A 23,101-nucleotide genomic window follows, 5' to 3' on the forward strand; every position below is an offset into this window, starting at 1 on the left:
GGGCAGAAATGGCTCCCTGCGCGTGCGTGGTGTCTGCAGCCACGGGAGGCTGTGAGCGAGGGCAGGGCCCGGTCCGGAAGCCCCAGTCGGCCCGCGGGGGCTCAGTGCGTGCGCAGTGGCCCTGCGTCCTCGTGTTGGGGCCTCTGCTTGCCCGGGCCCTTCTCGTCTCCTGTGACTGCTGCTCAGCGGGGCCCGAGTGGGGACGGGCAAGGGCGGCGCCGTGGGAGGCGTCTGTCTGCTCTGCTGTCCCCACCGGCCCCCCGTCCCGGGCCCTGCCTGTGCTTCTGTGTCAGGACTCCTCAGCCCGTGGGGGGGCAGGTGGACTGGGGTGGACGGGGCCTGGCCGGGGACGGGAGGAAACCGTCAGGTACCCGCCTGCTCCGAAAGGGAAGTGTGTGGGTGAGGTTGGGGCTGCGTGTGCCAGTCAGGGTTGGGTGCTGGTCAGATGAGCCTGAGAAGGATCGAGGGGGTGCCCCGCCCGCCTTTGCCCCCCCCCGCCCGCCTTTGCCCCCCCCGCCCCCTGTAGCCCTTCCCTCTGCCCTGAAGCCAGGGAGCGGATGCAACGGGAAGGTTCTGGAAGGTTTTCCCACCCTCTGTCCCCTGGGGCCCGGTTGTCCAGTGCGTCCGGCCACCTGGTGGAAATGGAGGTGCCCCTGCCGTCTGGCGGGACGTTCGCGCACCTCCTCTCAGCTCCCGCGCTTCTGTCTCACCTGCGTTCGGGGCTCCAGCCCCTCCCAGACGAGTCCCCCTGCGTCTTGGCCTCGGTGCCCTGGGGCCCCTGATGCATAGTCAGCTCCCGGCCTGGTCTCTTCTCCTGGATGGTGGGAACGGCCGCGGGGCAGGGTGGGCAGCGCTAACTGCCCGCTGAGCGGCCTTCCACAGGTTAACGCTCCGTGGTTTTGTGTTTCAGCCTGTGTTCATTTGACGCACCAAATGTCAGGAAATGCCAGCGTGAAGATCAATTGTCTCTCTGTCGTTTCGAGGCATTTTAAAGACAAAATTGGGTCAGTTGAAGAGCGATCTTTAAGCGCATCGCTCTGTTCTGTGTTCCCTTGGGTCGCGTGTGTTTGGGGGTGGGGGGTGCGTGGCCGTGGGTGAGGCCAGCTGCTGGCACCTTCTTGACCAGGAGTTCCAGGGATGCTGGCCCACTGCCACGAGCTGTCCCGGGCGAGATGGTGGAGCCCAGGAATGAAGACTTGCCCGGTGCTGGGTGCGTGGCCGCGCGACAGCTGTGTGCTCACGTCCCGCAGGCAGGCAGGCAGGGGGGGCGCGGAAGGTAGGAGCAGTCAGTTCCGCACTGGTGGGCCCTGGCTGCGGCCACCCTGAGGTTCCAGCAGGGAGTCCTGTCCCCGAGGCCACTCTACCCCCGGTGGAGGGGAGCCTGACCTGGGCCAGCGGTCTGTCCACAAAGGAAGGACGCTGGGGAGCTGCGGGCATGCTGGGCCAAGCCCCACAGGAGGCTGGTGGGCCCGGCCTGTCCTCCCAGAAGAGCGGTAGGCTCTCCCTGGCACTGTGAAGCCTGCTTGGGAGGAAGGAAATGACCTGGTGGCCGCACGTGGGGCCGACCTGGATCCCTGAGCGCCGTCGTGGCCGTGGCCTCGGCGTCCGGCTTCCTGCCGTGGCTGAGTGGCCCCGTCGCTGTGGGGGGCGGTGGCGCCGTGCGTGTTTGACGGCGGCCACGCCCTCCCTGTGGGCCGCTGAAGTGACTTGAGTGGCCGCGATAGCACGGTCTTGGCCCCAGAGGAGGGGCTGGGCTGCAGAGAGGGTGACCGTCCACGCGCTGGGCTGGCCGATCCGCGTGCCTGGCTGTGATCTGCGTGCCTGGTGGGCGCTCTCTTTGGGACAGGAGGCTCTCGCTGCTGCCAGCCCCTCCCCACGCGGAGGGAGGCCGGGACCGCTGACCCAAGGGGTCCTTCTGGAGGCCCGCCTGCCCACCTCGCCACCCCACGTCCCGGGGCTCTGTCTTCCTCGAGGGCAGCCCCCCGGGGGGCAGGGGCCTTGTCACCTCAGCTGTCCCTCCCCCGCCCCGGGCTCCTGTCCCCTCCCTGCTGGGGGGCTGTTCGCGGCGGTCGTCTCCCGGGAGGTGTGTGTCCGCCCCCCCTCCCGGGGGCCTGTTCACTGCGGTCTTCTCCCAGGCGGCGTGTGAAGAACAGCGATGAGAGTGAGCACCAGGCTGTGGAAAGTCGATTCTGTCCCAGGACGGTCCGCAGACGCAGCTGCGCTCTTGTTGAATCAGCCCACTCGGCTGTGGGCTCCGTCCCCTCCAGGAGATGAGCCGCTGGAACTCGGGGCCGGGCCGGGCCTGGTGGCCTTGGGGCTGCGCCCAGGCCTCTAACTGCCGCCTGGAGAGCCCGCCCGTCACCAGGTCCCCCCGCCCCGGGCTGAGCGTGCTGGTGTGGTCCCGGAGCGAATGGCCGGAGCGGGCGGTCCACACGCGCTCCCCAGAGCCTCACTTTCCTTTCTCTCCTGCGGTTCTGCCGGCTGAGTGCTGGCACGCCCTGCTGGTGATCCTCGGGATCTGAGGGGTCCCAGTGCCCGCCAGCCCTGGCCTGCCCGTGATCTGAGAGCTGAGATGAGTCGGTGCTGGCTTCTTAGTTACTCACGGACATTAGGAGACCCTCATGGATGTTAGGAGGCCCAGGATCCCCAGGACTCTTGCTGGTCCGTCCAGCAGTTTCCCTTCCGGGGCGGCCATTCCCATCAACTCCTAGGTGAGGGTCGCTAGAGGACCTTCAAGAGGGGGAGGATTATGGGGTCAGCGCTGTCCCCGTGTACTCTCACCCCAATCCCATGCCTCAAAATTAAAAAAAAAGTTAGTAAAGCTATTTATTTATGAATATATAAATTTTAAAAACCAGAAAGTTCTAAAAGCCCTTTTACCAAAAACAAGCCACTCCGTCTCCCCGCCCCCCTCCCACGTGACGGGCAGCACTCGATCTAGCGTTGCCCTGTGTCTGCCTGTCTTTCCCAATTGCTGTTTCCTGATTTGTTTGCACGGCGACCCCCCCCCAAGCAGGAAGGGGAGCGGGGCCTCCGCGCTTCTCCTTGGGCCCCGGGTCCCCGGCACCCTGGGCGGACGGCAGCCTGGCTGCGCTGCTCCCCAGGGTGGCGGGAGCCGCTCGCGGGTTCACTCTGCCCCCTCCTGTCGTCCTTGGACACGGGCTGCTTTCCCTGGACTGAGCAGCCGCGTCGCCCCGTCCTCTCTGAGCTCGTCACGGAGCCGTCCCCATGCGGTTTATCAGAGGCGGCAGCTTCTCCGGAAGTCCAGCGCCCGGACGCTGCCGCTGGCATCCTGCCCCGCCTGCTGCTGCCCCTGCCCTCTCACTGGGCCGGGGCCCCTGCCGCCTGACCCCACGGTCGTTTAGGTGACGTCTGTAAACCATAACATCCCGCTCGTTTCATCTCCTGTCCAGCTTCACCTTCGCATAAAGGTGATGATGTCTGAGCATTGTCGTGGGTGGGAATTCGTCACTTCCCCGCAGTCCCTGGCACACACCAGGACTTCTTAGCTGCTCGGAGGTGAATTCCTGGCCGCTAAATGATCTCAACTTGAAATTTGAAAAATCCTTTTATGTCTGCATATGAAAAGGTGTGTTTAACGTGAAGCTTGGCCGCGTTGTAATTGTTTGTCATGCGGTGTCTCTGAAAGTGCCCGGTCCGGGACCAGGCAGGTCGTGAGCCCCCCTTCTGAGGGCGGCTTGGGGTCTCCAGGCCCCAGAGCCCGAGTGTGAGACAGGCCCCCAGAGTCGGCCTGGCGGATAGAGGGGGCTGCCACGCCACGGGCTTCGGTGTCAGAAGGCCCCGGGGCGGAGTCGGGATCCCCCGGGGAGGGACTGTGCAGGAGGGGTGTACGTGGGATCCGCTGGAGCAGTGGCGAGTGCTCCCTCCCTCTCCTCCCTCCTCTCCCGGGTGGAGGTGATGCCGCAAGCCCAGCAGGGTCGCCCTCTCCCTCCGGGCTGGGTGCCTGCATCCCTGGGTCTGCGCACTTGCTCCGGCCGGTTCCCAGGCCCGCCTCTGTCAGGACCAGCCTGCCCTGCAGGTGAGTGGAGGGCAGCCCAGAGCAGCGTCTTCTGCCAGGGTCTCTCTCCCTGCTCATTTCTGCCGTGAATTAGTCTTGCCATTAAAGAAAAAATTACACCCACCATTCAAATCATTAATTGAAAGGCCCTTATTATCTCATTAATGGTGTTTGATATCTAAGGCAGATAGACTCGGAAAAGCTCATCTGTTCAGTCCCCGAAGTAATGTAATTACATCTCGGGCCTTATTAAAATGTCTCCCTCGCAGCCCCATCAGCCGTCACACGTTCCATCTTGCCGCCTCCCGCGGACGCCCAACGCATCTCCATGGAGACAAGACCGCCCAGGCCTGGGTGGGCCCGCGTGGACGTGCACGACGGGGCGGTCCGGCTGGCTGGTCAGCGGCGCTCTGCCTTTGAGGACGCCGACGGGCCCCGGATCCTTGGAAGGCTGCCTGGCCGCAGGCAGGTCTGATTCAGGCTTGTCAGGAGGTGGAACTTGGTGGGAAGGCGTTGACCCCATAGGCTTACTGGCCACTCGCGCCCGCGAGGCCTGCGGCTCTCCCTGTAAACCTGGGACGGGAAGAAACGGCCTCGGTACTGACGGCTAGGAGAGCGTGTCCCGCCCGCCCTCCTGCCACCCGGGGCTAATGGTCCCCAGCCCCGGCCGCCTTTGTGGAAGGAGCCCCGGTGCCTCGCGGCAGCTCTGGGTCCTCTCTGCTCATTTAACTCCGTGCTGGTTCCCACGTGACCGTCACGTACCCTGGGCCCCGGGCTCTGTGCTGGGGGAGGGGGAATGCTGCCCGGAGGGGAGCAGGCTCCGGCCAGCCTGCCTCCCAGGCCGCAGAGTGGGCCCTGGGCCAGCACCGTCCTGATGCGGCCGCTCCGTCGGGAGAGGTGGGAGGGGGCGGGTTTGGGCTCTCCAGGTCACCAGTGGAGTTGCCACAACAGGACCTGGGCAGGGAAAGAGGAGCCGGTGGCTTGGGGCCCAGTGGTCCCCCTTCCAGGCTGGGAAACGAGGCTCAGAGTAAGCGAAGGGACCGCGGGGCTCGGATGCTGGCTCCCTGGGGCTCCCGGATGCAACTGCCGCGTCTGGGCCTGCTGTGGCCCAGGCTCTGCCCCGGGCCCTTCCCGGGAGGCTCCCGTTGGTCGGTGGCAGCAGACCTCTGGGGGGGTGAGGCTATGCATGCGCCCGCTCTCACCCAGAGACTTGGGCACAGAGAGCCCGGGACTCAGGAGCCCTGAGAGGCCGCTGAGCCTCGCCCCCCTGGCGGCCAGGACCCGAGAGGAGCTCAGAGGCGGGCAGGGCGCAGGCACCGTCCAGCTCCCCCGGGCCCTGGGCTGGGGCTGCCAGGGTCCAGGCGAGGTGACAACATGGGGCATGCTCCCACCACCCCCGCCCCCCGAGCCCCGCAGGCCTGGCTCAGCCGAAGCCAGCCCTGGGCGGGGGGTTCAGCATGAAGGTGACAAGCTTGGCCACGGGGTTCTGGGCTCACCAAGGCCTCAGCCCTTGAGCCTCATAAATAATAGAGATAAGATGAAACGAGATGGAAGCGCTCGAAGAACTCTGCCTTGCCATCCACTTCCAATCCTAAAAGCCCTTGATCTGTACGGAACTTTCATTTTGTTACCCTAATTAGTTTGCGGATTTTCAGGGCAAACACGATAGGATTTCTCGATTCAATTTTGGGGTGTTTGTTTTTTGAGACAGAGCTCACAGAAGGAGTTGCATTGATCTTTTTAATTCCTCATGCAAAGAGGAAATATTTGCTCTCCTCTTGTTTGGTGCGTCCGATCCTCCGCCGGGTGGGCGAGGCCGAGGGGCCAGTGGACCGGACACGGGGACTTGGCGGACACCGGACCCCCGCAGCAGACAGACGGGACCCCTGTTGCCCCTTACCAGGGAGCCGCGGGCTCTACCACGCCCCCGTCTTTGCTTCTCCACGCGGGCAGGCTTTCCTGGGGCTCCGTCTGCGGGAGCTGGGATGCCCCCAGCCTCACGCTCTTGAGCCCAAAGCGGGGACCCTTCCCCACTGAGCGCCTCCCGTCACCAGCGACCCTCAGCCAGAGCAGATTGTGCCCCCGTCTGGGGCTCAGCATCTTGGTCTGAGGGATGGGGAATCAAGCCCCCTCGGGGAGTCCTCACCAGCGTCTCTGTCACCAGAAGGCGTCCTTGTCCCCTGGGAGCCCCGAGACACCGCACGTGAACCCCACCCTAGTCGGGGAGCTGGGAAGCAGCGCCCGGCCCCCGCCCTCAGCAAGGCAGAGCTGCCCAGGGCCGCAGCCTGTGAAGCCGACAGAGGATGGAGCTGACCCTGAGCCATGCCAGCCGTGTGCTCTGCGGGTTCTGACTGAGGACACACAGCCCCCGCCTTGCAGGGCAGTGCGTCAGGCCGTGGACAGTGGTGTCTGCAGCCGGGCGTGACGTAGGTGTGTTTTCCCAGAGAGGCTGCGAGGGTTATGTGTCTGCAGCCCCTTCCCCGGGCACGCCGTCCCCTTGGGCTTCAGGGGTGGGGGCTCCGGGTGCCGCCTCTTCTCGTCCGCCTCCTTGGGGAGCGCCCTCCTTGTCAGTGGCCCGCTGGGGCCCTTCCAGCTGCCTGCTTGGCGGGAGCCCGGGACACACAGGCGGCCGGCTCTGGCGTCTGCGGCCGTCTCATCTGGTGGTCCAGCCTGGACCTGGGCCCCTTGGCCTGGAAAGTGAGTGAATGCCACACTAAGTCTTGGCGTGTGTCACTGCTGTGTCCACGCTGGGTCACCCCTGGCTCAGGCCTCCTAAGGCCGCTCCCCTGCGTAACTGCCGGACCAGGGTCTGGGGCGGGGGTTGCCGAGTGGAGCATCTCGGAGGACAGGCTTGGTGCTGGCGTGGGTCCCGTGTGTGCCCACAGCTCCCGCACACCATTTCCAGGGGACGCACCCGTGAGCCCTGCAGCTCAGGCGTTGAGGCCCCAGGCGCCCGCATCCCTGCCGTAGCAGGGTCTCCGTCCGTCTTGTATGCAAGATGGGGTCCCAGTGACCCACAGTGTCAGATGTGAAGCCGCCTGCCCCAGGGTCTCAGGGCAATGGGCCGCCCCCGTCACAGACCCCCTCCGCTGCCCTCAGCCCCTGCAGAGGAGGGGGCTTCCCAGCGGGGGTCATGCTGGCGTGGGCCCTCACGGTGCGGCTTAGCCAACATGCACTCTGGTGCTCAGGCGTCGGGGGAGGCGCTGGCCTCTGGGTGCCGGCTTTGTGTCTCCAGACAGCCCCGTTGCCATAACCCTCATTCCTGCCGGGGCGGGCACGCCAGCCTGGGAGCTGTCGGAGGCAGACGGCGCGGCGCCTCCCGGCCCTGATCGCTCTTGATGAGATTCGCACTCCTCAATACCCATCTGCGACTCCGTCTGCATTACACTCGCTCTCGGGGGACGGCTCGGTCACGTTGGAGACGGGCTGCAGGGGGCAGCGATGCCCCCAGCCAAGCCCAGCGACTCGACGCGGTTTCTCCTCCGTGGGAGCGTGGACGTAACTTGAGCAGAAGTTGAGCGCGTGTATTTAGGAATCAGTGGAAATAACCGGCTCGCTCAGATGCTGAGTGTGTGGGATGCTGCTGCTTCCCTGGTGGCCGGTTGGCTCCGCCTGTTCTAAGCTGGGTCTCCCTGGTCGTGGGCTCGGGGCCGGGGGGCTCAGAGGTGGGGACGGGGGTTCAGGCTATTCACCTGGAGGCGACCCTGGCGTGGGAGCAGCCCCTGCCCGGCCTGCCCTCCCCTGCAGGCCAGGCACTGGACGTGGGCGCCCTGGGGGGTCCTGGACGCGTCAGCGTTGCTGCTCCGGGCCTGGGCCTGGCGGGCCGCTCGCCACGTGGTTCTCGGCGCGGTGGTGGTGCGTTGGTCCTGGGAGAGCATGACGCACACCCCCACCCGAGAAACGTACCTCTCCTGATTAGCAGCCAAGTGGCAGCCCCGAGCGGGTGCTCAGCTGGGGGACCTGGGATTCTGACTCCCGCCCCCGGGCGTGGGGCCTTCGTCACGTCCCCGGCCCTCACCGGTCACCTGCCACGGGACGTGCTCGCAGTTGTGTGCATCTGTTTGATCGGTAACGGTGCCGACTGATCATGAGCCTCCTCGTGCCGCGAGGCCCGCTGCCAGGCTGGGGGCACAGGCCCGAGTCTGGCTCAGCGGTGGCCCCACAGACGCAGGCTGAGGTTGGCTGCTCCCGGGGCTCGTGGTTCCAGTGGGAAGGATAGGGCCATGGCCTACTTTTAGGGCCATCCCAGATGTTGTTTTGTTTATCTTTTTAATCTGTCTTTCCTCCCACCTGCTCTTGTGTGTATCCACCACCCATCTCTCCACCATCCTCTCTACCTACCATCCATCCATCTATCCACTCACCCACTCACCTATCCATTCATCTAGCCACCCATCCATATGTTCATCCACCCATCCATCTATCCACCCACCCATTCATCCATCCACACATCTATCCACCCATTGTCCCATCCATCTATCCTCCACCCACCCATCCACTGTCCTCCTGTCCATCCATCTGCCCGCCTGCCCTCAGCTCAGCGTTTACTGGGACATATGCCCCGCTCTCAGTCGAGCACCATGAAGGTTCAGGTTCCTGCTGGGCGTAGTCCATCTGAGCCTCTACCCTCAAGGAGTCCACTCACAAGGTGAAATCAGGTACAGGCCCCGAGGCTGCCGCTGCTGTGGAGACGTCAGGAACCGCAGCCTCCCCGGAAGGCGGCTCTGGGGAGAGAGCACCAGACCAGAGCCCTGGCCTCTGGGGGCTGGGGGGTGGGTAGGGCTCTTCTCTTGGAAACTGCGCCTCCCTCTCCCAGGAGGGCGCCATGCCAGTGGGTCAGGACCTGGGAGCCACCTCTGCCCCTCCCCACCCTGGCCCATCCCAGCCTGAGCCCGGCAGGGTCTTCTCTGCCACCGAGGCCCTTGGCGGAGCAGATGGGGATGGGGGTGGGGAGAATCTCTTCTTTAAACACCTCTCTGAATTGATGAAGACAGAAAGGAAACTTTTGCCCCTAAAAGCCCATAAATCTTGGGCCCAGAGTGCTTGGACCAGTGACCCTTTAACATTCCTGAAAACAAAAGGGATGCGTCCTCACGGCCAGCGATTTGCAGCCTGGGTGTTACTGGAATCTGGAGGTAAAAGCCAGCCTGCAGAGTGCTGCATTAGTTTTGAACGGTTTCCAGGAATAAGCTTGTGTTTAAATCTCCCGGTCGGGGCCCTGGTCCTGCAGCTGAGCGGATGGTGCCCCCCCGGGAAGGGTGTTTCTGCAGCGCCCCCCGTGAGAAGCAGGGGCTGGAGTCACGGCCTGGATGCGGGGTTCCTCCCTGGCCGCCCCTTACCGCAGGGTCCCCTCCGACAGGCGCTCTGCAGTGCGTGAAGGGCCCTGCCCTGGGGACCCTGCCCCGAGCCGGTCCCAGGCCTGGCACAGACCGTAGGGTGGGCGCCTCGGTGTCAGGAGACCTGGGAGCACCTCATTGCTCGCTGCCCCGCACACATCCGCCTCCTTTCTTGCACGCTCCGCCTCATGGCCTCTCCCAGCCTCCTGCCGGGGTCGGTCCTCTGGAGGTGTCCGAGGCCCCTGCCCGTGGCCCTTCCGCTCCTGGTGAGGCTGGGTGCCCGTGGACGGAGGGTCTGAGGACATCGTGTAACTTGAGGAGATGGGAGGCCCCCAGCCTTCCAAGTGCCCAAGGTAAGGATGCTCCAGAACCTCATTGCCTTTGGCTTCTTTTGTAGAAAAAGAGCCCGAACCTCCCCCTCGTCACCACCCCGACCTTCCTGAGTCCGGGCCCACATCTCCTTTCCTGGGTCAGAGTCCTGCCTCTGGGCCGCCAGGGCCCTCGGTGGGGCCGCGCATCTCACGTGAGCCGTGAGGGGATGTGGTGACCCCGGAGTTCGTCTCCAGAGCCTCTGTTCACCCTAGAAGCTTCTTTGTGTCTGGGGGGCAGGGACCCTCTTTCGTGGTGAAGCGGTCCTTGTCTGCAGCGTAAAGCCGGGGGTGAGCGAGGGGCAAGGCGGCCAGAGCCCGCCCACCCGCCTTCCGGGCGCTGCTGCGGGGCTCGGAGGGGAGGGGCAGGGAGACCCCCGGGAGGCGGGCTGCGGGCGAGGGTGTGTCCTGCCCGCCGGCGGACGCTCCTCCAGCGGCCTCCGCTTGTCAAGCCCGCTGCCCCCACACTCAGCTCTCGGGGACGCTGGGCTTGTCACCTTAGGGTGCTCGATGTCACTGCAGGGGAATGCGTGCAGTTGAGGGTCCCTGCGCAGACCCGACTCCCGTGGCTGAGATCCTGGGTCTTGGGGTTCAGGGAGACGGAGGGTTTGGTGCCGCTGAGCCCCCGCTGTGTGGACAGAGATCGTAACAGGAAGGGGCGCAGATGTCAGAGGCGCCCGTGTCCTCCCGGCAGCACTGCCAGCGGCTGGGGCCCTGAGGCCCCAGGCCCACCCCGAGGGAGGGTGGAGCTGCTGGCTTCTGGAGGGCAGGGTAGTTGGGGGGTGGTTTTCTTTTCTAGGTGATGTTGGTGATGGTGCCCTGCAAGCTAGCGGGCAGGGTGGGAAAGCGGGGGCCAAACGATCACCCACCAAAAGGTGGCGATGGGCTGGGCCGGGGTGGGAGGGAAGGTGGTCCTGGGGGCGGGGGTCCTACTGCTGTCCGGGAGTGCAGTGCGTGGAAGGCGGGGGGACAGGTGTAGTTTGCGGGCCTTTACACGTTGTTATGGTGGAGGGGTGCAGGCGGCCACGGGGCACTCAGGTGTGGTCTTCAGGGAGAGGCAAGGGGGTGGAGACCCCGGTGATGGTGGTCCTTGGCCCAGAGGGTCCATAGCGGTGAAGAGGGCCTGGGCATGCAGCTTGAATGGCTGGGCAGAGGGAGGGTTCGCCGAGGAGCTTGGCAGAGTGACCAGAGGTGAGCTGCGGGCGGGGTGGCGGCAGGGGGGGTCTCAGGAGGGAGAGTTCATTAGGGAGGACCCGCACTGGGGAGCCACTGAACGTGGGGAGCGGACCACACGTGGGGAGCCACCTGGCGACGCCGTCCCTGCCCCAGAGCCCAGCAGGGTAGCCCCGGGGATGGGGGGCTGCTGGTCCCCGTGCAGACAGCGCCCCCGAGCTCCCAGAGCTCCGGCTGCCGGGACCACAGCCCCGCTCCCCTCTGTGACCCCCGCCCCTGATTTCTCGGGGTAAGCAGCTGGCGCTGCCTCCAGACCCTGAGCCTGCTCCACGGCCGCCTCACCTCTGCCTGTTTGAAGGGGCGTCTCTGCCGCCTTGCCGATAAACATGGGCCTGGGGCCTCCTCCTGTGAGTGGGCGCGCTTCCCGGCCCAATGCCCCCAGTGAGGACGGCCCCTCCCCGGCGCACCATCTGCAACCAGCCCCCAACCCGCAGAGCTGAGGGGCCTCTGCAGGACGGAGCGGCGGCTCTGATCACCGTGCCAGGATTTTAAGTATTCTCCGTGTGCCGATCAGGCATCTCCCGGCCGCGTGCAGACACGTGAGACGCAGAGCAGCTCGGCCGGGGCGCTCGTGCCAAGCTTGTTTTCAGTACCCAAAGGGGTTTTGTCTTTAGACATCCTTTTTTTTGGCAAAGAAATGCAAAATTAATTGCAAGGACAGCGCGCCTCCTGGAGCCATCAGAGGCCCCCCAGAAGAGCGTTCTCCCGTGGTGTCGCCTTCCGTTCCCACCTTCCGGGGGCTGTCAGCAGCCACCGGGCCGGCCTGGCAGCTGGCCGTCCAGCCCAGCCGGCTGTCAGCGCCCTTCTATTTTTAGCCGTGGTTTGGTCCTGGAACTTGACAAGATTTTTCAAAGTAATAACTGGATTGTCAAAGGAATCAGCTGTCACAGAGCCGTCTGGGAGGGAAGGGGCGGGAAGGAGGAGCTGCAGCCCCGGGCACCCGGCGCCGCCCGGGCAGCAGGGCCAGGTGCAGCCGCCCAGCCACCCACCCCCGGCGGGCGTCAGCGCCCGCTCCCCACCCCGGCCGGCAGGGTGTCGCCCTTGAGACACCCATGTGTCTGTCGTCCTGGACGCTGGGGTTGGACCTGGGCGGGGACGCGGGATGGGACGTGGTGAGTGGGGCCCCCCGAGGCAGTGCCTGCCCGCAAGGAGCCCTGGGCCGGCGGACTGACCTCCTCAGGTGCGCCTTCACATCCGTCTGCCGCGCGTCAGACTGAACTCCTCCCTTTGGTCTGTTGCTAAAGGTCACTGGGAGTGCGGGGAAGGTTAACGGTCGGGAGCAGAGTGAGTCTCAGGTCTGGGCCCGCCCGCGGCCGTGTCTGTGCAGGGCGGGTTCAGGCGTGGGCGGGTCAGGGTCTCCGTCTTAGCCCAGCCCCTGCCCCCACCCAGGGTATCACCACCCTGTGGTCTCACCGTCTGCTCAGCTGTCAGCTCCAGGAGGAGGGACCAGCTCAGGTCCTTGGCTGTCAGACTGCCAGTCCAGGACCGCCTGGTCCCACCGAGGCGTCCTTCTAAGTGTTGGGGGGGGTTGCATTGGAGGGAGAGTCCCCTCTGAGCACGTGGCCTCTAAGAGAGGCAGGGTCCTGCTCAGGTCAGGTTCAAGGCTCAGGAGGGCATCCCTGGGGGGTCACAGCCGAGCCGCAGGCATGAGCTAGCTGTCACTAAGTCTCCTGGGGCCCTCGCTGCTTCTTTCTGGCTCTGGGGGTGTGGGAGGCCCCGGGCCTGGACACGGACACAGTGGGGAGGGCCCGGGATTGGCCGTAAGGTCAGCACGCAGCGTGGTGCTTGGCTCAGAGTGAACGAACTCTGGGCCCAGGGCGGCCCGTGGCCGACCACTGGTGGGAGGGACGGCCCTGGGACTTGCTCTTCATGGTGACACCCACGCTCATGCTTTTCCTCGCCTGTAGCTGTCGCCATTCGGGGGGCAGAACTGGCCCGCTCCTGCAGACCTCGCCACGTGGCAGTGGGCAGCCCGTGCGGGGTCCCGTGTCCCCCACACGGCAGGAAGGTCCTGGCGGGAGGAGCAGGCGGTGGGAGGTGGCGCAGAAACGGGAGAGCCACGCAGGCGGGACAGTCACACGCGGCGCCAGGACGAGGTGCCAGGTGCGTCCCGGGTTCCTGGCTCACGGCGCCGTGCCCACCCCGTCCCCCCACCCCCGGGGCTCCCGAACCGTCAGGATGCTCCCACGGCACTGCCGGCCGACTGAACCGACCGCTTCGGTTCAGTCCAGCCTCGGCTCCCTGCTGCCAGCCTGTTCGCCGTGTGCTGCCCGGGAATGTGGACTCGGGCCGCCCAGCCCCCGGGCCATCAGGCGTGGGGTGTCACGCCGGGACCAGGACCCTTGTCCTGCAGAGCGCGTGGCCCCTGGCTGCTCGCCCCGGGGGGCGGGTGGGAGGCCGGCCCTGCGGGCCAGAGCGGCACGTCTGCCCGCAGCGGGCATACGGGCGCGGTGCTGCGTGCGTTGCGGCCGTGACTGCTCTGTGTCCCCAGCCCACTCGGGCTGGCGGTCACCCCGTCTCCGCCCCCTTGGCTTCCAGGCTGCCTGGCACCTGCGCTCTGATGTCACCTGGCGCTGTGGGGACACAGCCATCTGCGGTTTGGGCGCTGGACCACCCAGGCCTCCTCTGCCTCGGGCGCCTCAGCTGAAAGGCTGAGGACTTGGTCCTGCAGGAGTCCTGAGCCTGGGTGTCCCCCCAGGGTCCCCAGGGGCACCTGGGACCATCCTTCTGCTAGTGGCCGGGCCTCCCCAGAGGCAGGTTCTCCAGCCAAGCTGCCAACGGACCATCAGAACGCGGTGGAGAAGTGGAACAAAGCAGCTAGGCCTGCTCCCGCCTGTGTCCATGGAGAGACCACTGTCTCTCCTTCCCAGGGAAGAGGGGAACATGGTCATCGGCACGTGAGCCCGTAGCCCTGTCCTGATTCCTTTGCCATCTCCGCGCGTGGCCAGGATGTGAACCGCCTCTGGGCCCCGCCGCATGGGCAGAGTGGCATTGACTTGGGAGCCTTGAGGCGCATCCTCTGCCTGAGGGTCCACAGTGGGCGGCTGATGCGGCCGTCACAGCCGCTGCCCGTGAACAGAAGGACCGCACTGAACCACCCAGTACAGTGCTGTCCACCGGAGGGAAGGTGCCGTCCATCTGGGGGAAGGTGCTGTCCATCAGAGGGAAGGTGCCGTCCGTCGGGGGGAAGGTGCTGTCCATCGGGGCCGTCCATCGGGGGGAAGGTGCCGTCCATCTGGGGGAAGGTGCTATTCACCGGAGGAAAGATGCTGTCCATCAGAGGGAAGGTGCCGTCCATCTGGGGGAAGGTGCCGTCCGGAAGGTGCCGTCCGTCGGGGGGAAGGTGCCGTCCGTCGGGGGGAAGGTGCCTTCCATCGGGGGGAAGGTGCCGTCCGTCGGGGGGAAGGTGCTGTCCGTCGGGGGGAAGGCCTGCTGCGGGGGAGAGCTTCTGGGAATCTCACAGAAAGAGGAGCACAGGGGAGATGAATGTGATTATTAACATTTTATCTAACCCAGCGTACGTACAATGTTATCTTTCAAGCTGTGATCAAGATAGAAGTTAAGAAACATTTCCCAGATTTTTGTTCAGACCACGTGTTTGAGATCTGGGGTGTGTTCTGCATGGACCCATGTGTCCACCGAGACCCCCGCAGTGGGCAGGCAGAAGAGCTGCAGCCAGTCACACGCCCGGCCAGGCCCCCGCGCCGAGCTGAGCCCGTCTGCCTGGTAGTAGTTTGTCTGTCCGTCTGTGGCCTGATTCCCACATCCACGCACACGCCAGCCCCAGAGGGCAGAGCCTGAGAGAGGTGTGAGCCCAGACCGGGCCGTGTGACGAGCACGTGCCCTGACGTGGCCAGCAGAGTGAGGGCCCTTTCTGCTCCGGGAACAGACCTGCGCTTCCTTCATCACACACGATGCCGTTTGTATCAGACGTGAGAATTTGACAGTCCAGTCCAGGCACATTCAAAGGTGATGTCCTCCGTGGCGCCTTGGTGCCTCTCGGAACGATCTGACGTGGCCGGCCGGAAGGTCAGCGTCGTGTGCAGGAGCGTGTGCCCGAGCGAGTGCCCACGGGTCAGCACCACGTGCCGTGTGCTTCGTGGGGGGACACGGGGTCACCTGGCCTGCTGGTGTCCCGGAGGAGACAGATCATCCGGTGACGTGGGTGAGGACCCTGGGTTTGTGCCTCCAGAGTTCCCTGGGTCGCAGTGGCTGGGGGCAGGCTTGGCCCATCTCCACGTCTGACTGCGACCTTGCTGCCTGACATGCGGGAACCTCTGCACGGGGCCACACAGACAGAACCCGGGGCCTGAGAGGGGGCCCCTGCCCACCCTCGCAGACGCCAGGATGTACCGTTTTGTCCTTCCTGGGAGGGTGCGCACGTAGAGATGATCATACTTTGCAGATGGTAATGTAATGCCTCTCTCTGGACAAATGAAACCGTTTTGGCAAGAAGTCCCTGAAGCCGTAAACATTATTTGCTCTTTAACATTGGAAGGCTCACTTCTTGGATCCCACCCAGAGGCAAAGGCAGAAAGGATCGCCTGGAAGAGACATCCGGCAACGACCCAGCTCAGGGCCTGCCCTGCAGTCTGCCTCCCTCGCAGGGCTCCCACGGCCGGGGTGGTCCCGGCGGGGCCTCCAGAGGGGACCCCTGATGGAAGAGGAGCCAGCCATGGTCCACATGCTTGTGAGATGACATCTAGCGTGTCCGGAGGACAGTCAAACACCGAGAACTGGGCCGACCCGCGATTCGGGCCCCTGTCCTTGGCCCCAGGCATGGTGGGCCCGTCCTCAGGGTGACTGGCACTTTGCTTGGGGCTGAGGCCCCTGGTCTGTGCGGCGGGGTGACACCATCACTCCGGCCCTCCCGACGGCTGCAGGCAGCGCGTGCCAGCGTGGGAGGACAATGACACATGGCGGGTGCGCTGGGCCGGGGTGGCATCTCGTGGGCACAGTCGGTGAACCATGAGAGTCGGTCCCAACAGAGAACCGTGGGGACCTGACCCGACCTTGGTTCCTTCCGACCTCAGAGCTGTGTGCAAACCGTCCTCAGCTTTCATCCTGTAAATGTGGTCACCGTTTACGGAGAAGTTAAGATGAAAAACAGATTGCCCTTGCGGTCCGCTGCACCGGGCCCTCCCTGCCGCCGTCTCGTCCTGGGGGGAGCGTGCGCCCCGCGTTGTGACCCAGCGACAGCGGTGTGACCGTTGGCCTTTCCCTGGACCACGTGGCTAACCCCGGGCCGCTCGGGGCTCCCCGGTCAGACACCGCCGCCCAGCACGTAAATAAGGCCTTTTTAAAAGAGAAATCTGTGTTTAGGGAGGTGTTCGGCTGTGTTCTCTGCCTCCCGTAAAGGTCACCCGGATAGATTTTTCCTTCTTGAAGCTTCGCAGGCTGCGGAGTGCTGGGCATTTCTATTCTCTGTCCATCCAGTGAACCTGGGGGACTAAATTAGATTCTGAAATTGAGTGTGCAGTGGAGTTGCTGAGTTACCGTAATGGGAGGGTATTGCTTCTCACCTTGCAAGTAGCGAGGTCATGATAATATGAAGCGAAGTGGATTAAAAATAAAACCAAAGGTATTTATTTACGACCTGCTCGGAATTGGATTGGCATCCGTGTAAGTTGCATCTAATGGTGAGAGACAGCAGATTGATGTTGATGTGTCCCCAGAGACACTCTGCCAGTGAAATTTGCTCCGTGAATTCAATTTAAAGGCCCCCAGAAAGGGTCCAAAATGCAGGAGGAAATGGGGACTAGCAGCTCCAGGGAAGCCACATTAGCGGTGCGTCTTGGCGCGCGAGGCTCGCGCTTCGGGAGGGGGGATACGGCCCTGTGACGGGGGGTCAGGGGACAGCAGGCCTGGCACAGGCCCCCGTGTCGCCCAGCGCCAAGCACCGACTGCCCGTCGGGAGCTGAGACCCTCTCCTGGGTGGGGAACCCGCAGCCCCGAGCTGGTCAGCAGCCTGCCCGGCCCACCAGCGGGGTGCAGTACAGCCAGGACCTGGGCCCGGGCCTGGCCTCTGGGTGCCAGCCCTGAGTGCCCAGGGGGTGGCCTCCACATCCCCCAGCAGTCCCTGGACCCCGGAGCTCCAGGGCAGCCGGCGGGTCAGGGGGGCTGCCTGGGGCGTCTCCTCCCGGCTGCAGGGCTGAGGGCCTGTCGGGGTCGACTTGGGGGGACGGGATATGTGGGGCTGGGCAGCTGCAGGGCATCCGCCCCACCACTGCAGGCTGGAATGTTTTCCCAGGGCCCCTCCTGCAGGGCCCCGTCGCCCCACCCTGCTGGTCACCACCTCTGACCCCCGTCTCTGCCCCCCAGGAGCTGGTCACCCCCTGGGCCCCCTCCCCCCACACTGCTGATCACTCACTTGGGCCCCTTCTCCACCCTGCTGGTCGCCTCCTTGGGACCTCCTCCCCCTTCCTGCTGGTCGCCCCCGGGGCCCCTTCCCCCCACCCCGCTCCCCGCCCCCTCTGACCGCTGTCTGTCCCCGCAGGAGCTGCTGCTCTTCCTTCAGAACCTGCCCACCGCCCACTGGGGTGACGAGGACGTCAGCCTGCTGCTGGCCGAGGCCTACCGCCTCAAGTTTGCCTTCGCGGACGCCCCCAATCACTACAAGAAGTGAGGCCGGCCCACTGCAGCGGGCCCCCTGTGCCGGGCAGCGCCACTGCCGCTGGCTTGCAGGCCCCAGCCGGGGAGGAGGAGAGGAGGCCTCGCTGGAGTGGCCCGCCGGGACGAGGCGCCAGCCGCAGGCAGGCCTGGTGAGGGCGGGCAGCCTCCGCCTCCCGAGATACCAAAGAGCCGGGGAGCGGCCGGCCGTGGGGCCCCCGGGGCCAGCGCCCCGCCCCCGGTCCCGGAGCACCCTTGCCAAACGCCCACCTCGTGCGTCCCCACCCCGGGCAGCCTGGGAGGCAGCCCCCCTCAGAGGCCTGCTATCTGGGCGCTGGGGGCAGAGGGAGGTGGCAGCCGCCTCCTGCCTGCTTGGAAACTTTAAACATTCTATTCTGTTGAGTGAAGAGAATAAAGTACAGACAAAGATGTTCAGTGAAGTGTTGCGCTAAGCCATGACACCTCTGTGCCCTCCCAGGCCTCCCCTGCGGCCAGGTTCCTATAACTTGGTCCCTTTACTGGGCCGTGTTCCTGCTTTCTTGGCGTAAACTTGCCTGGAAGGCCGACGGCCAGCCTGGGGCGACTCTGGCTGCAGCCACCAGCTGCCCGGAGCAGAGAGAGGGCTCCAAGTTGCCTTACTTTGCACCCACAGCCTCTGGAAAGAGGGAACCGGCCCGGGGGGTCTGCCGTGGAGCCCACGTAGGTGGGAGCCACTCCGCGGGGCCAGCGTCGGTGTGGGCCGGCGCTCAGGCTCCCCTGGGCCCCTGGGCAGGCGGGTGCAGCCGCTCCTGCCCCGCAATCAGGGCCCTAAAGGACCCTGGCCCTCCTGCACCCTGCGGGGCTGGAGCAGCCCGAGCCCCTCCCCGTGCCGGGTGTCCGGGCGCGAGTGGACTTGATCCGCTGGTCATGGGGCGGCCAGCCCAGCCGCACATTCCCGACCTGCCCGCCTGTCTTGCTCCGCACAGCTCCTCTGCCTGAGCTGGGGAGGACGCGGCAGGGGCTTGTGGCCGCTGGCGCCTGGACACGCCCGTGGAGCCCCGGCCCGCAGCTACAGCTCCGACCCCCAGGACAGGCCCCCGACCTCAGCGGCCACTTCTGCCCTCAGACTCCCGTCCGCTTGCAGCATCTCTTTCCCGTCACGTGCCAGCCCTCAGGGCGGGGGCAGGAGGTCAGCCAGGCCGCCGCCCGTCTTTGCACAGCGGCTGAGGATCAGGACAGACAGACACACGTGTGTGATGGTGCGAGCTCCTTATTTTATGAAAAGGATTTCTGGGTCATTGCACGTGCGTGGAAGTCAGCACGAAATATTGTGCAAATGTCAGAAGCCCCCAGGTCAGCTGGGAAGCCTGCTAACCTTAGGCAAGACAGCGCCCCCACCCACCCCGGCATCAGGGACTCCACCCCCCCGCCCCCAGCTCCCACAGCCCTGGCCCGCTGCTGCCCTCCTGCCTACGCCCAGTTCTGGGGAGAGGCCCCCTGCTTGGCACAGGAAGCCCATCCTGCGTAGACCGCGGGCACTGCTCAGGTTGTCCTTGAGGCCAAAACGCTGGGACACGAAAGCCGTGCCCCTGGCGGCAGCTTGTTTTTCAAACAGGAAGAATCTACGAGGCTTAGTGAGGCTCTGTGCTCGTTTTCATGTGTACATACACCTGAAGCTGAATGTGAGGGGTGTTGGTGGGGGTCCTTGGAGTCTGAGCCAACCAATCTGAAGTGATTAAAGACTGTTCTTTCTGGAATACAAGGTGTGAAACACAGAATAAAGGTGCAATGAAACCCCAGCCTCGCCTGTGATTCCTGGACTCTCCTGACGGGGGCGGGGTGTCCCTGCCAGGCGCCGGCTCCTCGGCTGTCTGAGGCCAGACGGGAGCCCAGCCCTGCCGCAGCTGCTGGGCCTTCCATGCAGGCCTGGGGTCCCGGGCCTTCTGTTCGAGCCTGGAGTCCTGGGCCTTCCATGCAGGCCTGGGGTCCCGGGCCTTCCGCGTGGGCCTGGGGTCCCGGGCCTTCCGTGCGGACCTGGAGCCCTGGGGTCCCGGGCCTTCCGCGCGGGCCGGGGGTCCGGGGCCTTCCGCGCGGGCTGGGGGTCCGGGGCCTTCCGTGCGGGCCTGGAGTCCCGGGCCCCGGGCCTTCTCTTCTGGCTGGCTGCAGTGTGCCTGGCCTGGCGTTGGGTGCAGCACGCACACTCTTACTGATGCCTGCCGGGCTTCATGGGGACCTGAAGGTGCAGACAGACAGGACACAAACTCGAGCTGGACCCCAAGCCCAGACTGCTCTGTTTGGGTGTCAGGGTTCGGCCGACCCTCTGCCCAGCCGCTGTTGGTCTGGGGGCAGAAGGGACCCCCCCCAATCTGGCCATGGTCCTTCCAGTGTCTGCTCGGGGCAGACACTGGGTCCCAGGCCCACCACTCCCGCTCCTGGGACCCAGGACATGCCCACGCGTCCCGCCCCCCTGCCCCGGGCGCCCCGGCTGCCTGTCCTCTCGTGTCGGTGAAACAAGGCCCCGTGAGCCCCGGCTTCTCAGGGCTGCTCTTGTACCCCGTCCTCCGGGCCCCCCATGTCCGCCTTCTCCCCCCTCACCGGGGAGCCTGCAGGGCAACACTTCCCTGTCTGTCATCATCTCGGGGTAAGGGTCCATCCCCAGGGGCGAGCTGGGGGCCCCGGGGGGCTGTGTATCTGTCGTACGGGTCCATCCCCAGGGGCGAGCTGGAGGCCCCGGGGGGCTGTGTATCTGTCACACGGGTCCATCCCCAGGGGCGAGCTGGAGGCCCCGGGGGGCTGTGTATCTGTCACACGGGTCCATCCCCAGGGGCGAGCTGGAGGCCCCGGGGGGCTGTGTATCTGTCACACGGGTCCATCCCCAGGGGCGAGCTGGAGGCCCCGGGGGGCTGTGTATCTGTCACACGGGTCCATCCCCAGGGGCGAGCTGGAGGCCCCGGGGGGCTGTGTATCTGTCACACGGGTCCATCCCCAGGGGCGAGCTGGAGGCCCCGGGGGGCTGTGTATCTGTCACACGGGTCCATCCCCAGGGGTGAGCTGGAGGCCCCGGGGGGCTGTGTATCTGTCACACGGGTCCATCCCCAGGGGCGAGCTGGAGGCCCCGGGGGGCTGTGTATCTGTCACACGGGTCCATCCCCAGGGGCGAGCTGGAGGCCCCAGGGGGGCTGTGTATCTGTCATACGGATCCATCCCCAGGGGCGAACTGGAGGCCCCAGGGGGGCGCTGTGGATCTCTCCACCCTGCGTGAGCCTGGCCGAGCCAGGCGGACCCCCGCAGACCGAGGTGCGGGCTCAGGGCTGCGGGTGGAGACCCGCTGTCCTCCACCACGGTCAGGAGGCGGGAGGCGTCGGGCTCAGGTCCCGGCTCAGCTCTGATGACAACTGTCATTTGTGTCAGCGATGGCGTTTGTGGCCTAGTGGTTAGCTCCTCAGGCCCACTTGGGGGTCCCCGAGCCCCCATGGGCGGCTCACACCCCAGGGTCTGGGACAGACCCTGACTTGGGCTGCAGCTGACCCACCGCGTCTCACCCTGCCCGGCACCCTGCTCGTGGGCCCCCGAGCTGAGAGGGAAGGGCCGGGGGGGTCAGGTGCCAGGGAAGGCGGGTCCCGGGCGAGGGGGCGATTTGCGCTTTTGAAGGGACTCGGGGTGAAAAGGGCTTTGTGATGGTGTGGCCTGAGCATCTGAAATAGAATCCCCTTGTGTTTGAGTGAACTGCTTCCACTGGCCACACGGGGGCGTCTCCGCGGGAAGATGGGCCCTGGTTAAGCCGCTCCAAGCCTGGGCCTCCGGGTCTGTCCACCCTGACTTGGAGGTGACCGCCCGTCCACAGCCCAGCGGGTCAGCTCTCAGGGCTGGTGCTGGGTGACGCTTGCTGAAAGCGCCAGGCAGCCGGGCCCTCCCGGAGCCGCCTCCCGGGTCCGGCCCCGCCCGGCTGGCTCCCCCCTCCTGTCCCCTCCCCAGTGCTCCCCTGGACCCAGCGGCTCTGCCCCTCTCAGCTGCACGGCCCTGTCTCCCTCGTCCTATCGCGTCACCCAGCCCCGTCCCTGGCACGGAGACGACCTCCACAGGGACGCCAAGGGAGCCCTCGCAGCCACTCTGTGCCCGTGTGGCCGTGCTCAGAGCATCTCACCCCCGAACCTGTCTCACTGACAAACTGAGGCTGAGTACTCACTTAGTAAAAAAAACAAGCCTGTATACCAAAGTAAATTCCAGATGAATGGATCTAAATCTAAAAAAAAAAAAAACAAAAAACCAAAAACCCAAATACTCAAAATAGAAATAGACGGATATTTTTATAACCCAGAAAGGTGGAAGGCTCTCTGGTCAAAACAATAAAGACTGGTGATGAACATCTATAGTATATGCGGCATGAAAGCACGCTGCAAGGACAGCAGAGCTCAAAAACCTCGAAACACAGAGAGAGATGGTGACAAGCCCGGCAGACGTACCTGCAGCCTGGGTGAGACGGGCTGAAATTCCATCACAGGTGCCGAGTGCTTGGAAATAACTGGAAATGATAACGCTTGAAAATGAAACGGGAACAGCACAGGAAGTAGGCAGTTCACAAACGGAAGAGGAGCAAGTGCCGACAAGACACTCACATCGTTTACTCATAGTTTAGAGACGTGAAGACGCAGTCACGAACCATCTGACGGCTGAGCGACCCCGGCCGAGGGCGTGGTAAGTTGTTAATGGCAACAGAAACCAGCCACCCACTCTGGAGTCGTCCTAGTTTCTCCTGGAAATTTGGCGATGATTTTTATTGTTTTTACTTTGAAACTATGACGTGTGCTATTTGTGTGTGTGTGTGTGTGTGTGTGTGTGCACGCTCAGTCGTGTCCGACTCTCCGCAACCCCAGGGGCTGTAGCCCGCCAGGCTCCTCTGTCCATGGGGTTCTCCAGCCGGAACACTGGAGCGGGTTGCTGGCTCCTCCTCCAGGGGATCTTCCCGACCCACAGATCGAGCTGGCGTCCCTGCATCTCCTGCCCTGCCAGGCGGGTTCTTTACCACTAGGGTCACCGGGAATATACACACGTATGCTATTGGGTTGGCCCAAAAGTTCGTTCAGGTTTCCCGTATGTTACGGGAAAACCCCAGTGAGCTTTTTGACCAACACAGCACTGACAGGCCACCAGCAGACCACACCACACACATCTGGGGACAGTGAGTTGTCATAAGGCTGAAGCCAGGAGCCGCCACCTCCGTCAAGAAGCAGCGCGTGGCCCGCACCCCGGGCCTCCCAGGTGCCCCCTCCCCTGACTGGATGCCACCCTGACATCCGACCCCACAGGGTAGTTTTCTGGCCAGTAGACTGTTCTCCAGGGGGCCAAGGGGAGAGACTTCTGCAAACACCTTCCCCGTCTGGGAGCGGTCCCTGCGGTTGGGTGGCGGTGGTTCATTCCACCCTGTCTGTCCTTCCCGTTAGTGCGAGGATGCCGATTTATCCATTCCACTGCGGCCGGCACTTGCGCTGTTTCCCTTTCGGGGCCGTTGTAAATACCACCGCCCTGAACATCTGCGTGCACGTCCATGGGCGAACCCC

The 23,101-nt window shown here is 64.8% G+C and overlaps 1 protein-coding gene across 2 annotated transcripts in view; it reads left to right on the forward strand.

Moving 5' to 3' along the window:
* The window catches only part of TBC1D22A (TBC1 domain family member 22A), a 260,473-nt gene extending 241,131 nt beyond the window's left edge, over nucleotides 1-19,342 (forward strand). For both annotated transcript variants that reach the window (XM_065945555.1, XM_065945561.1), the window contains one exon: nucleotides 17,452-19,342. In XM_065945555.1, the coding sequence (XP_065801627.1) occupies nucleotides 17,452-17,580 (129 nt within the window). In that variant the 3' untranslated portion in view covers nucleotides 17,581-19,342. The remainder of the gene's footprint in view (nucleotides 1-17,451) is intronic.
* The last annotated feature ends 3,759 nt before the right edge of the window (nucleotides 19,343-23,101 follow it).

The sequence above is a fragment of the Muntiacus reevesi genome, chromosome 1 (genome assembly GCF_963930625.1).
Source record: "Muntiacus reevesi chromosome 1, mMunRee1.1, whole genome shotgun sequence".
Lineage (NCBI taxonomy): Eukaryota > Metazoa > Chordata > Mammalia > Artiodactyla > Cervidae > Muntiacus > Muntiacus reevesi.